The sequence below is a fragment of the Etheostoma spectabile genome, chromosome 18 (assembly GCF_008692095.1).
Source record: "Etheostoma spectabile isolate EspeVRDwgs_2016 chromosome 18, UIUC_Espe_1.0, whole genome shotgun sequence".
Lineage (NCBI taxonomy): Eukaryota > Metazoa > Chordata > Actinopteri > Perciformes > Percidae > Etheostoma > Etheostoma spectabile.
In genome coordinates, this window is record NC_045750.1 from 7020861 (window position 1) to 7036623 (window position 15763).

General features: G+C 39.8%; 1 protein-coding gene across 1 annotated transcript in view; it reads left to right on the top strand.

Annotated features, from left to right (window-relative positions):
• sipa1l1 (signal-induced proliferation-associated 1 like 1) overlaps positions 1-15763 on the top strand; it is a 79909-nt gene that overhangs the window by 38623 nt on the left and 25523 nt on the right. The window contains 8 exon segments of the mRNA XM_032542419.1: positions 5493-5622; positions 5959-7544; positions 7818-8037; positions 9126-9256; positions 11711-11899; positions 12566-12740; positions 13939-14042; positions 14199-14356. Coding sequence (XP_032398310.1) covers positions 6093-7544; positions 7818-8037; positions 9126-9256; positions 11711-11899; positions 12566-12740; positions 13939-14042; positions 14199-14356 — 2429 coding nt within the window. The 5' untranslated portion in view covers positions 5493-5622; positions 5959-6092.

A 15763-nucleotide genomic window follows, 5' to 3' on the forward strand; every position in this document is an offset into this window, starting at 1 on the left:
CGACCCCTGCAAAGGGAGAAAAAAAACAACCCTGCAAAGCACGTTTATCTTTCCACACAATTACAATTTCACTTTGAAATGCTCTGAGCTGAAACCCTAACACATTGGACTGCCTGCTGCCTGGCAACTTTCAAAGAGAATAATGTTTTGATTTATTTTTTTCTCCTTATCTTCCCTCTGTGTCTTGGCCTACCATTTCCTCATCTAAACTCAGACTTGCTGAGATGAAAAGCTGTTGGGCTTTCAAATGGCTGTGTAGCATTTAGGAACGCTAGGCCCCTACTATTACATTTTGACACATGAGTTTTGAAATACCTGCAGTTCATTTAAACTGTTTGTGTTGGTGATGTCATTGGTGCAGAGCAGTTGTTGCTGATGTATTTGTGAATTGCAATTCCCAGAGAACAGTTGGAACTATCATTACTAATTTGAAGCATGCTGCATATAGCTTATATTCAATGAAGTTTGGTTATGAAGTTTATGCTTTCCCATATACACAGATAAGATGTTTGAACCAGCTGAAAACTGAGACACTAATGCCACTCAGGCTAGGAGGGATGACTTTGGTGAGAAAATAACGTGATGCAACATTTCTCATCATCTGGGTCCTTGTTTTTGTATGTATTATATGTATGACACACTAAATGCGTGAGTCATAACCTGTAATGTTTCCATGTGTTTTGGTCCTGAGTATCTGTGTTTACCTGCAGTGGCTCTACAGTATATCTGGCCTTAATGGTCACGCCTATGCCCAGCAACACCCTGGCAACAGGTGTTTGGGAGAACAGACTGTCAAAGTTTCAGTCAGTGTCTCTCTTTCTGTTTATTTGTAATTGCCATTTACCATCTACAGCTTCTATTACACCCCCAGGCATCCAAGAAGGGGGATCTCTTGAGAGGTCTCTTCCTTTTATTTTCCTGATGTCCAAATGCTTTAGGTTCCTCTTTGTTTCCTTAGAGAGCTTGGGCTGGGTGTCAAACTGTTTCTGTTGTATGTGTTGTCTGGATTTACAACGAAAACAAGACATGACTTGACTTGACTCACCAGTCGGTGTAGTAATGCTGTCTGTCTGCAGAAACAGGTGTATAATCCATACTTCTGTCACTAAAGAACTGCTCTGTGATTGCAAGTTGGTGATCTTTGCTTAACACACACCTGGAAATAACTTTGTTTTCTTCAACCACAATGATGACTGATTAATGACTATAAAACCCTAATTTACTCTGTGATACACACACACACACACACACACACACACACACACACACACACACACACCACACACACACACACACTCTTTTGCTCAACGTTTTTGTGCTCTCTCGTTTCAAGAGTCTAACTATGACTCTGTCCCCTTTCATTGTTTAAGACTAGCCTCTTTTAGTCAGAGTGTCCGCTCTGTAATTTTCGTGTGTGTGTCTGTGTGTGTCTGTCTGTCTTTTGTCTTCTGTCTGTCGCGTCTGTCATTTTCGTGTGTGTGTCTGTGGTCTCTCTTCTGTCTGTCTTCGTCTCTCTCTCTCTCCTCTCTCTCTCTCTCTCTCCTCTCTCTCGCTCTCTCTCTCCTCTCTCTCTCACTGTGCAATGGAGCATATTCACACAGTGCCCATACTGGCACACCTGTGCTGCTTGACAACAACCTTAGTTTGTAGCAGCCATAATGTTTTTTAAATAAGCGCTAGCAGTATACGTGGGCCGGTCATCGGTTTCAAGGTATGCCACGGATTGAAAAAGTCAAGGTTTCAAAACCACTAACATTTTCCATCATATCGTCCCTGTGGTATGAGCTGTTTTTTTATAAGTTGTGAAGGAAAGAAATCAGTTTTGAAATCCGTCTCCCTGCCTGTTTAAAAAAAAAAAAAAAACATATTTATTGTGTTCAATGTAAAAAAAAAAAGTTACCGTGAAACTGTGATATTTTCAATGAAGGTTATCGTACCGTTAGAATCTTATACCGTGCCTAGCAAGCAGTACTATGGTTTGCATATTTTTAAATGACCATATTAACAGTTATGACACCCTCATGCCATTGTACTCATTAGAGAACTAATTCATAAATATTGTCATTTATTTCTCCTCAACGTTCTAATAATAATACCTTATTTTACTAGTTACATAGTTTATTAAATTTCATAAAAATTAAATGATTTAATTGAAAGGAAAAACTGTAATTTGGATCTAATTGTAAGGAAAATTGAGAAGTTGAGTTGATACACTTGAATTTATTAAAGTGTTGTAAAGCCAGCAGGCTTTTAGCCAGTGCACAACAGGTCAGTTAAACAGGCACATGTCTGATGAATAATAAATTATTAGTAAATTATATTAACTTAGGAATAATTGGAGCAGTTCATTCAACAACATTCCTCTGAAAATAAACAACTCCTTATAACTCTAACACAACAACCAACAACAAAAATCTACTAGAACTGCTTGTACAGTGCTTTATAGAAAACTACCAGTACTAGTACAAAATTTAGGTTTACATCTTTTCAGGTCCGTCTTTAAGAATGCATTGGAAGTAGGGCTGAACAATTTTTGAAAATAATTTAATCAATTTATTTATTTTATTTTTTTAACCAATGTTGCAATTGTGATTTAATATGCGATTATTTTTTAAGATCTTTGTCTTCTGTATTATTCAACAAAGACAAGCAATAAATCATTGTATATTATGAACAACACAAGATTAAATAGATAGATGGATAGATAGACAAACTGTTTTTCTGTCATTAAACGGACTCTCATATTACCAGATTTATTTCTGTAATATCCAATGGTAAATTGCATGTTACAGTAACGCTTTCATGTTTTAGTAATGTCGTGCTTATCGCCCTTTTCACCGTTATCTCTAAGATGCACAAAACTCCCTCTGTTAACAGTTTCCAGTTGACTGGGCCAGAAGACAACCTCAGTAATGTTGCTACATATTTACCTCAGGAATCAACATCATTTAGACACTGCTAAAGGTTACTAAGTATGTGTTCGTGTAATTGGTCCTTTGCGACTGCAGAGAGGCCCGCTACGCCACATTCATTCGTATCAATTCCCAGTCTCCCTACCGTGTGCGTGTGGGGGTGCGTGTGGGTGTGTTTCGGTGAGGGTGTGTGTGGGTGTCGCCTAAATCATTAATGAGTACTTCCCAGTCTTCAGCTGAGAAAGAGAAATGCACTCAGCAGGTAGTTATTTGAGATATTCTTTTTTATTTACAAGAAGCCACTTATCAACAGCTCCAAATTCAGTGTCATCCATCTGTAAAGTAGGCTAATGCACATTGTATTGTGGGGAGCCTTCTGATTGGCTGTTGTGGCTGCGCAGGGAACAAACTGTCTTTCACCAGAAAAGAAACCATGATGTGTGTGAAACCATCACCACACTCCACTTTCTTCTCAGTGTTTATGTTACTTGTAACTCACTATACCTGTTGACCTTTTTACGGCCCAATCCTACGTGGGAGTTTATTTGACGAAACATCGCGTTTTAGTTAACGCTTTCGCATACCTGTGTTTCAATACATGCTGCAATGCTTTGTCTTTCATTTGGTATTCAGGGGATTTCAATCTAATCAAAGGAGCTTTGAAAATAATGGTGAACCACTGGTCTACATTGGGTTGGGGGCATGTGGTGTAAAAACTCCCTCTGATGAGGTTCATCCATATTCATGCTCTTTCAGTTGCACAATTCATCTCTTTTGAGAATTAAGTGTTTCATTTTTATCAAGCCAAGATGGTTGTATGTCTGTTGAGACTAAAATTGCTGCTTATGAGCCTTAAGATACATTTTACAGTACTTATGATCTCCATCAGGAAACCTAAAGGCCTCTTTGGCCTACCAAAATTATACTGAGATATCTGGGACATTTCTGACACAACCCCAGAGTATGGGAATGATTTGAAAAAGTCTGTTAGTGCTACTTAAATTACTGAATAATTACATTTTAAAAACTCAACAGTAATGTGTTGTGTTTTGAGAATCTTTTCACAGCGCGGTATGTGGGAAGGAAACATATACACTCAAACATTAACTGTACAATTCCCTATATCCATGTTGATACACAGTAGTGTGGAAGGAGAGGTCATGCACCATTATGGACAAGCCAGTAGACAAACACATGCAAATAGAAGTCTTTCCTCAGCTCTTATATTAACTGTGGAAGGCAATAGTTGTTAAATCTTTTTTTTTTTTTAATTGTTTATGATGTTGATTTTTGTTCGTTGATTTTTTTAAATTTTTCATTTTTTTTATACATATGGTTCTATATTACTTTAATCTCAGGCCCTTCAGGGGAATTTCCACATTGTGTGGGCAGTTCAAGGTCTTTTACAGCTTGTGTCATGGCTCCTTTTGATGTTATAAAGAAATATCCAAACAAGAAAGACATGTTTTCCTTGGTGAAGGCAAGAAGAATTACATCCTGAAGCATCTGTGATTTCACAAGGTTTTCTGGAATGATGCACAAATACTCAAAAGGAATAAATGTCATGGCTTCCTTTTTAAAAGAGGGCTTCAACAATTTAGCATTGCCATTTCCTAAATTTTGAGACATGTAATAGACTTATTGAAAAAAGGTCACAACACATGCTGCAGTAGTTTGGCTTATTGGATGAACAGTGAGGGTATGAAGCCATTCTTCTCTACTTCCAGTGTTGATTTGGCATGGGCACGTCACTGCGTCCAGGTCTTAGCTGCACCCAAGACAATTGTGATTGGTTTGAAGAAATGCAAACAAGTCATGACATGTATTCCTTTTGAGTATTTGTACGTCATTCCGGAAGACCTTGTAAAATTGCAGATGCTTCAGGATTTAATTATTTTTGCCTCAAATTCAGGAAAGGGCAATGCTAAATTGTTGAAGCCCTCCTTTAAAAAAGGAAGCCAAAGCGTTTGGCGCGTGCCGCCAGAGCATGCCTGGCAATGCAGGGCTTGTGCAGAGGCTCGCTGTATATCAACATTTAGTCACTGTTATGGAACAAATGCTGGCTTTGACAATCCTCTGATGCAGATTGATCTTAAACCATCACTGCCTGGTGAATGTCTTATGTATTATGAACACCAAATGCCTCCCTGTTTGTAACAAAGGATTTGTAGCCCAAGATGACAAGCCCCTGGGCAACGTTTTCTACAGACCAGACAACACTGTCAAAATTCTTCGTATGTGTCCTCATACCTGGCAAATAAAGCTGATTCTGATTCACAGACTGTACTACTCTAACTAATAAACTGATATTGACGTGGAAAAATTTGTCAGCTTTCCCACCAAGAAAAATTTAGCTGTGAATCAAATCCTTGGCTGTAAGTGGTCTACTCTGTGACCTACACCTTTTCATGGAAAAAACAGTAGTTTCCCTTTGTTTACTTAATAATAATGGTGGCTCTTTGAGTATTTAAAATAAAGGTACAATTTGATACTTTGGAACATGTGATGTCGGATGTTTTCTAACTTGATCCATTTCCTTTCTGCCTATCCTCTTTCTCTCTCTCTGTACTATTTTCTCAGTTCCTGAGTTGGTCTTGTCCAGACTGAATTGAGTTCTCGTCCAGTATGGTTGCAATGGAGACTGCTTTTTAGAGACTTCAGCTGTGAAAGTTCACCATTAAAACATTTCTGTTTATCAAGTTTCTTCAAGGTACAGAGCATTGTTTTTTATTTTTATTAAAATAATACAAAGGTCTTGAACTGTGTTGTGTGACAAGAATATTGAAGCCAGCATTTATTGTTCTATATAAGGTACATTTTACTTTTTTTTTCTTTCTTTTTTTAAATTCCAGTATTTGATACGTAAAAGTTTAAAGCCAGTCATCTTTGTCACTTTTTAAAAGCCTTATGGTATTGGTGAAATTCTACACGCATACTGTGAATGCTCGCATTATTGTTATTGACAATGATTTAATGTTATTTGTTGATCATTGATTATTTAATGATGAGTCCTATTCATGTTTTCTTTTTTTGGCTCTTTCTGCAGCATCAAATGTATTCGTGAAACTCTCATCACTTCAGTCAGTGGGCATTATGTTGACCATAGTCTAAACCCATCAGCAACCCATCCCTACCTTTTTCTTCCCATCTTCCCTCCCCACACCCTTCCCCATCTCCATCATGACCAGTCTGAAGCGTTCTCAGACAGAGCGCTCGGTCGGGGGCTCAGTTCCGGCTTCTGATGAGTTTTATACACGCCGCTTGCGATTGCCCAATGGAGGGGCACCACCACCCCGCAGTGAAAGCGCCCACATCTCCTCTTCCTCGACCACTGGCACCAACCCCGGCGTTCCCAAGATGGGGGTTCGTGCTCGTGTGGCTGATTGGCCCCCAAGGAAAGATGGGGGAGGAGGGGGTGTTTGGCATATCACTGTGGAAACAGACTCCCCTAGCTCTACAAACACCACTAGCTCTTCAGGATCAGGAAGTGGAGATAGAGAAAGACTTGGAGGAGGGGGAGGTGGAGGTAGTAGTAGTGGAGGAGGAGGAGGAGGAGTTGGAGGTGGTGGTGGAGGAGGAGTTGGTGGTGGCAGTGGAGGAGGAGGGGTGTCAGCCGTCACAGCCCACAGCAATCTGTCAGCCAAGCTGGGCCACCTGATAAGCCCACAAGACTCATCCATGCTGCGCAACATCCACAACACACTAAAGAGCAAGATGCATGGCAAGGGAAAGGACAATCGCTTCCTGTCACCGGATGGCTATCTGGGCTCACCTCGCAAAGGCATGAGGCGCATCCGTCAGCGCAGTAACAGTGATATAACTATCAGTGAGCTGGACGTGGACGGTAATGAGGGCTGGTCATTCTCCGGGTGGACACCCATGCACCGTGAGTATGGCAGCACCTCATCCATAGATAAACATGGTGTGTCAGGAGAGAGCTTCTTTGACATGCTCAAGGGATACCAGTCCTCTGAGGCCCCTGATCAGCGAAGCCCAGCTCCAGAGAAGCTCACAGAGCTACTTACTGTGGCCCCAACAAAACAGGCTGCCCTTGACTTGCCAGATGGACCATTAGGTCCAGCCAGAGGTAGTCCTGCCAGCCGGCTGAAGGAAAGAGAAAAGCACTTGAAGAGGAGGTCAAAGTCAGAGACAGGGGGAGAGTCAATATTCCGCAAGCTGCGCAGTGTGAAGGTGGAGGGTGACTCATCGAGGGCTGGCTCAGATGCTGAAGATGGAGGGAAAGGGGATGAGAGTGGCCCACCTCCCAAACCCTGGGCATGTCAAAAAGGCTTTGCTCATTTTGATGTCCAGTCTCTACTCTTTGACCTCAATGAGGTAATCCATAGTCGGCAGTCTGGGTCCAAGCGTAAGAACACCACTACCGGTGCCTCGGCGGCTGCTGCGGCCTCTGCTTCGGCCACATCCTCCCTCTCCTCCAATCAGAGTGGAGTGTACGGGTCACCCTGTGGTTCACAAGAGGAGCTGAGCAAGGAGGGGACAGGAGGAGGACACGGTACCAGCCCTGTCTTGGACCCTGGTGATGACAAGAGTAATGACCTGGTGCTCAGCTGCCCTTGTTTCAGGAATGAGATTGGTGGAGAGAGAGAGAGGAACATCTCTCCACCTAAACAGGTAAGTTTTGTGCAAGAATATATAATGATGACATTTTTATAAAACATGTATCTAAATACGGATATATGCACTCATTTTTAAAGAGATGACTATCTGGGCTCTTCCATTTTAAGTCTAAAACTGCAATATAAGTCTTTCTGCCCATTTTGAGACCACAAAAATTGAAGATAACTTAGAAAGTCATTACTGAATGTTAAAAATGCACTAAAGATTAAATGTACATCAATAATCTAGTTGTCAGCTTACTTGCCCTTGTCTTCCATCCCCCAGCAGGGCAGCATAGGCAGTGGTGGCAGCTCAAGCAATTCCTCTGGAAGTACAGAGGAAGGACCTTTGGATGCCATCCTCACTACTCATTTTACTAACGCTGGTGTGGCTGTGTTGGAGGCTGCCAAGGACGGGCCAAGCCAACATGCTGACAGGTCCAAACGTTACATTATGGAACATGTTGACCTCGGCACCTATTACTACCGAAAGTACTTCTACCTCAGAGGTGAGCAAACTAGGATAGTCTGGGCTAGATTCATAGTTCTTGATTATTGATAGTGGTTTCTACTTGTCTGGATTGTAAGTTGCCCTAATGCTATTGACTGTATTCTGTATATTTTTGATGATCTTAAAAAAATATACCCAGAATTGGCAAAGAAAATGGCATTTTCTGCTAACAGCCAAGCTTTAATCTGTTTTGATAATTGACACAATATTTCACACAAATGCAAATGTGTACTGCATTTTATGGGATGCTGTTTTCACATCATGAAATAAAGAAATGAGGCAATAAAAACATAAATAATTGTAAATATTCACATTAAAAATGAATCAATTAGTTAAATAAATATATTAAAAGATTTTATTTTCAATTATTTCAACGCAGTTTTATTTCATAAGTCCACTTTATTTATTTCAAGAGACTTTTATTTCATAAATCCACATTTATTTATTTCCGTGGACTTCTATGTACTAACACCACATATATTTATTTGACCTCTTATATGCAAATCAGGGGGCGTGGCTATCTCTACCATTCAGAACAGAGCCGTGGGCAAAAAAAGGCTGACAAAGTGAGAGTGCACCTCAATCGGCAGCTTGCGGTATTCTGTACCCAGTGCACAGTCACCTTTTCTGGGACAACTTGACCACAAACTACCGCTGACCTGGGCGGTGCTCTGTACCCACTGTGGGTTGACACAACATTAGCAGAGGCGTTGTTAAGTGAGCTAGCAGGCAAACAGCCGCTCTAATTTACATTAAACTGAACCCCAGAAATTTACCCCAGTTATACCCCAGAATATAGGTGACTTTGGGCTGGGTACAGAGCTCTTGAAAGTCTCTTGAAATAAAACAACGTGGACTTATGCAATAAAAGTACCATATAAAAGTAAAACATTTTGTTTAAATGTCAATTTTTTTAAAACATGCAAGGGACATAAGAACAATAGAGTTGAGCTTTAAAATGAACAAAATTGTAAAGTCTTCCTTTTAATTTTCCAAGTTCTCTTCCTTTCTGTAATTTTTCCCCCTCTTTCACATCATCCTTTTCTGTACATCCCTGCCTAAAATCCCATTCATACTCACTCCTAGAACACTGGAACTACCTGGGGGTAGATGAGAACCTGGGCCCAGTGGCAGTGAGTTTGAGGAGAGAGAAATTGGATGAACACAAGGAGCACGGCCAGCAATACAACTTCAGGGTCATCTTCAGAACGAGTGAGGTACATTAAAATGGCCACCTGGACCTGTTAAACTTTGTATACTGATATACAGTATATATAGATTGTTTTTTATTAGCTTGGTTATTTTGTTATTGTTCTTATTATACTATTGTTTTTGATTGATCTGTCCATTCACCAGGATATACTGTATTTGTAGCTGTTCCCTCTGGAGCCGTGAATGTTAATGTTCACAGATGTGTCAATATTTAGTACACTCTTTACTGAGTGATGCTACTGAGAAGCTCTTATGAGTTGTGTAGGAGTAAAATAGGATCAGCGCCCAGCCTTTCTTACTGAAAAACACAGTTGGAGGAAGACATTATAAAAGCTTTGTCTCAAGGTTGTCAGATATGGCTCAAGACCTTAGATGCCACCGCCTCCATTCCTTAACTCCACCTCAAATTATTGCATGTTTGATGTAATTTGAAATGTATTTTCCCAATTGTTTATTCACAATGCTCAATCTGTAATTCACAGTGATTGGAGATTTTGTGTGAATTCCCTCAAGGCTTTGCTGCCAGCCCCTCCTATACAAAGTAGAGCCAGAGATCCATGTCCCGTTCTCTGTGCTGAACGCCCACCTACCATCTTTGTCAGCCTTTATCTGTGAAGGACTGAGCTGTGCCATCTCACAGCTAAACGAGACTAAAATAGCTCCAACGGTATTTGCGTAGAGAAGTGAAAGCATTGCTCTCGTATTGAAGAGCACCATGAGTAATAGCCCTTCCAATCTCTTGGGATGACGCACAACCTACTGTGCTGTGTTTTCCTCTATTTTCTTCCCTTCTCTCGACTCCCTCTCTAATTGCTATTTTCAGAACAGGGAACTGGGCAGGTATAGATATATATGTGTGTATGTCTGTGTGGGATGTATTGTGATGCATTGATGTTGAAGAGATGGGACCAGTGACCACTGATGACAGCTTTGGTCCTCTTTTCAGTTAGAGTACTTCTCTTTAGCTTGTTTAAACCCGAGGGTGTTGGCACTAACCTTGAGCCTACCGAACACTGAAGACACATAACATAAAAGTGATTCTTAAGAGCCATAGGACCACTACGGATACCCAGCTGTGTTTATTTGTTCATAATGGATATTCAGGTCCTGGTCCTTCTACAGTCCTCATGATTTATTCATGGAGGTCTTCCTCGAGTTTGTTTTAGCCTCGATCCTAAGAGTCTTCCTGAACCACACAGTTCTCCACACTTTGTCATCCCTGCACTAGCAGAGAACATGGTTTGGCAGAATCAATTTCTAGCCTGGAGTTTGAAGAAAAAAGATTTATATTTAACGATCTTGAGCCCATGATGCATTGATGGCGATGATTATCTTTAAAAAAAGCCCTCTTATGCTATAAATTTAATTTAATTACACAGGCCTCCTTGCAGTTTTCCAAACATAATATTAAAAATCTTGTAGTCGGTACCAATACAACCAAAAGTACACGCTACTCGATGTCAAAGTCGATACCAGCACAAAAGAACAATAATACTTTAACATTCATTTCTTTATTTGAACATTATAAAAAACAGCAATAGTGACAACAGTAACATACAAAAGTGAATACAATATAGATTTACCAAATAGATATAATAAATATTTAAATAACAGTTGAACATTTTAAAAACACAACAATAGTGGCACATAGCCTTCAAAATATAAATGAAACAAAACTATTACAAAATACACCAATTACAAAATCACAAATAATTTAACAAAAGAATCAACTCAAAGACAAGTACCATTGGTATTTTGGTACCAAAGTACCGTTTCTTGTGACTTCCCTAGTTCTACTGATGGCTGGACAGCTAGTTTTGCTCTTGTCGCCAGCTATAGGGGGATTTTGACACCAGCACATTGTGCAAAGCAGAAAGGGAGGGGCCAAGCTAAAAGGTTCACAACCACTAGAATAATTATCTAAGTAGCAAATCATCTGATTCTGTTTTGTGACCAAGCATCTGCAATACCCCAGTGTAATATGCAATGAAGATAAAATCACCCTGGGAAGTGTTTCAAAATGTTCAACGCATTGTATTCAGTATTTGTGATAAGAGAAAGTGTTTTACACTGATAAGTGAAGAAGAAAAAAATAGGAAATGACTGTGGCATTGTTGTATTTTGGACCACTCATGTAATTTTATCTCCAACAGCACAAGTTTTTAATAGTATGTCACAATGTTTTCACTCAAAGACACAACTGTAGACCAAGACATGACATGTCACCAAATATATAATAATTTACTGAAGCTTAAGCATAGCTTAATGAGTCAACAGAGAGTGTTACAGTATAGTATACCATACATTTATTATTATTATTATTATTATAAAAAATTGTACTTGCAAGTAATTTCCACAGTTTCAGTGTGAAAATTAAAAGAACTCAAGCGATCAGTGGTTGTCTTGACTCTTGCATGTCCTATTTTCTTTCCTTCTTCCTCTGGTTGTCCTGTCTCCAGCTGAATACCCTGAGGGGCTCCATCCTGGAAGATGCAGTACCTTCCACATCTAAGCATGGTCTAGCTCGAGGCCTGCCCCTCAAAGAGGTGCTGGAGTACCTGGTGCCTGAGCTCAACGCACACTGCCTGCGCCTGGCACTCAACACACCTAAGGTCACCGAGCAGCTAATGAAGCTGGATGAGCAGGGGGTAGGAACACATGTGCTGTGTAACTTTAATTATCTCCTTTGATTGTTCCTATTGGAAGAAATTATTTTTGTTACTGCTATCCAATTAGTAAAATGACAATATTATTGAGACTTCATACTGTCATGATTGTCCATTCAGCATTATTGATCAGTTTTTTGAACTAAAGACACATGTTTCCGAGACATTATCCTTGTGTGTTTTATGAGTCCTTTTATGTGTAGGTGTTTCATTTTTCAAAGAGGGAGTTCTCATTGTGGAACAGAATTATTTGTAATTAGTTTTATTTTTTATTTATGCTTAATTTATCTATTCACTACCACAGGCTTTTATGTGTAATTTAAGTAGAGAAACTCCCTCACATATCAGCCCACATGCACAATCACACACCTCAACCTAAAAAAAGGGAGAAAAACACATAACAAGCCCTTTTGATTCTCATGCTCCCTAATGCAATCATCAAAAGCTGAACCTCTAAAAATGTCAACATGATTTCTCTGGAAAATGGCACTGCGATCACTGCAGTACAACCCAAGGTGGTTATTCTGGAAATGCCAACATGAGTTCCCCCTAAAATGTCAACATGGTTACTCTGACATGATTTCTAAACAGTAATATATACGTGTATCTCCCCTTTTCACTGCAACAACCTTGGTTTTCTCTCCATAGTTAAGTTTCCAGCGGAAGGTGGGGGTGATGTACTGCATGGCAGGCCAGAGCAGCGAGGAGGAGATGTACAACAATGAATCGGCTGGTCCTGCACTGGAGGAGTTCCTTCATCTGCTGGGGGAGAGGGTTAGACTCAAAGGCTTCACCAAGTACCGGGCCCAGCTGGACACCAAGAGTATGTACATGCCCAGAAATTATAAGTTGATGGTGTCACTAATGCCTGATCCACAGCAGCAAACTCCTCATTGATTATCTAGGAGTCTCGTGTTTATGATTAAAGGCTCAAATGTTTGAAATGCTTTTGAGACTTCTGCTTCTCCCTTCTGGCCTTCAGTCTCAGTCTGCTTTAATCCCTTTCACATCTTTTCACAGATTTTTCAGTTTCCTCAGTATGCACTGCCTTAAAAACAAATGTTCCTTTAATTTTAGACAGATGGCCGCTGGTGTCAGATTATTATACTGGGGACACTGATCCACTGTGTGTTCTCCTCTTCTCTCCTTTGGCCTACCACCTTTGCATTTGCTATAGACAAGATGGATGTCTACATCATGTCTGCTTTGATATTTAACTCCATACTTTTCTTTTATGAATTAAGTCTTCCCTTGTAATGATCCTTCAGACAAAAACACTCAGTCACATTTTGCAGGACATGTAATACAACCTTCAGTAGCCTCTAGCAAATTAAATACAGCCATGCAAAGCACTCCCAATAGAAGGAGTGTAATGAATTGAGTTAATCTAGCTAGGTTAAGTATGGCCTTTTAAACACCTTGTGACTGTTTTGTTCTCTGAACAGAGCACATCAATAGACTGTGGAGGTGGTTGTTAAAATGCAGTGGCTCTCTTTAGGGCCAGAACCTGTTAAGAGCTCAGGGAACACAGGGCCATCTGATCCGCTTTTGCAGCAGAGGAAGATGGGGAACATAATGATAATGTTTGGTTATGCTTTTTCATTTATTTGGTTATACAACTCATTATATGGGAGTTTATATTTGGAATGTTTCAGAGAGATTCAGATTGATATATTTTGAAGAGTTTTTCAGTATGTCCTTGTTCCTAGACATGTTATAAACGCTTCTCCAAATGACTACATGGTTTTTATAGTTTCAAAATACAATTTTACAAAGTAAAGATTTAATACTGAATTAGTTTTGCCCATGTGAAGCCACAGTCTTAAAATGATTGTAAACTGGCAATATTTGTATATTGTTACTTAGTATTCTTACATGGGAATATAAATGCTTTTTCCATATCTGAGTGTGGACCCAGAAACCGACCCTGCATGAAGAGAGGGGCCTAAGATCGGAAAATTTGTAGTTTTTAACTGTTTTCCAAAGCATGTGAAATTCACATGTATTTGTATCCCCCTCAGCTGACTCGACGGGCACCCACTCCATGTACACCACTTACAAAGACTATGAGCTCATGTTTCATGTGTCTACTATGCTGCCATACACACCCAACAACAAGCAACAGGTAGGTTATTTAAAGGGCTCACAGACCCAACACACTGAAGTCTTTGTCTATGAACATTCAAAAGTTTTGCATTGTTTTTCTGTATTTTTGTTTTTGTAATTTGATAGAAGTCAGTATCTAACGCAAGTTGCTCCTGCTGTCTCTTTGTTTTTTCAGTTACTCCGGAAGCGTCACATTGGGAATGATATCGTCACGATCGTGTTCCAGGAACCCGGTGCGCTCCCCTTCACCCCCAAAAATATTCGCTCACACTTCCAGCACGTCTTTGTTGTTGTGCGTGCTCACAACCCATGTTCCGACAACAGCTCCTACAGGTGAGATTCACTTTTCACTTTCATCAAAAGTGTACATGTGACTTTTCTGAATGAATCACTTCCTATCCCTGCTGAAACAATAATGCTCTTACCTGTTGCTTTAAATGGTTGTACTTTTTTTCCCTTTTTAGTTCCACCACTACATCATATAGTAGGCTGTGGGTGTTGAGAGCGCTCTCTACCACTCACGATTTATTACCACATTGTCAGAGAGGTATAATAGGAAAAACAGTGTGCCAGCCCGAACTCAATTTTTTTAAGAAATAATGAACTTTCTGCCTGTTCAGCTGTGAAGGATATTTCATTCTCATTGTTTATTCCTGTCTCTGTCTTGTTATCTAGTTTCCTGTCAATCTCTCTCATCTTGCTCTCTATGACTCCTCCTCCCTCTCCCTCTAATGGCTGTTTTAATTGCCATCTGAGCACATAGTGTGAGGTCTTAATCGTCTCCTGTTAGGCCACTTTGTGACTGAGACACACACACACACACACACACACACACCCACACACGCACAAGCAAAGTGCTGCGCAATAGAGTGAAGTTTGAGCAAATACTGTTTACACAAGCCTTCTGTGACCACAAATGTGAATGGAGTTTTTTGAAGTGAAAACTAATTTCACACTCCATAGAGGTAAAACATCAGGGTTCAGAAGTAAATTTCTGATTCATACTTACCACGGGGAATTTGACTATGAGTCATGACGTGTTAAGGAACGATGACCTAAATGCTTTGAAGTTTTTATGTGTATTTTGGTGGACATTCACATACACGCAGACAGGGAAATGTGCACACTTCTTGTATTTAGTATGGCTCTGCCTTCTGAAGCCATGGTTGCCAAACGTTTTTAAACCGTGACATCTCTTCTAAGGATTTTTTTTTGTCATGGCAAACCCAAAGCCACCCAACCCCCAATATAACATGCATATACACCGATGCTTATCAGTTTCAACAATTTCAGATTTACCATTTGTATTTGTTACATTCTTATCATATAATGCAACTCTTAAATAATGAAATTTAAATTGCTGCAGTCCAAATGTTTTTTTATATGAGGTCTGGCAAACTTATACAAAAATATTACAGCCCCACTGCTACTGTATGTTTACCAAGAATTGTTTTTTTTTCCTTAAAGAAATATATTGTCATTGTAAATAAACACCTAACACATATTGCGTATGCTTAGTAAAGTAGATGCCATCATGATTCTTTTTTCACATAGATGTATCATTACAGTTATGAAACTTTTACTAGTCTAGACAAACGAGTATCACATACTATGAGGCAATGGTGACCTTGAATGTGACTCCCAGTGAACATGTGTTGTATGGTGTGAAAAATGACTCACTTCCTTACACAGGTGGATTTAAGTCTGATTACCGGTATTCATTTTTCATGATAATTTCAT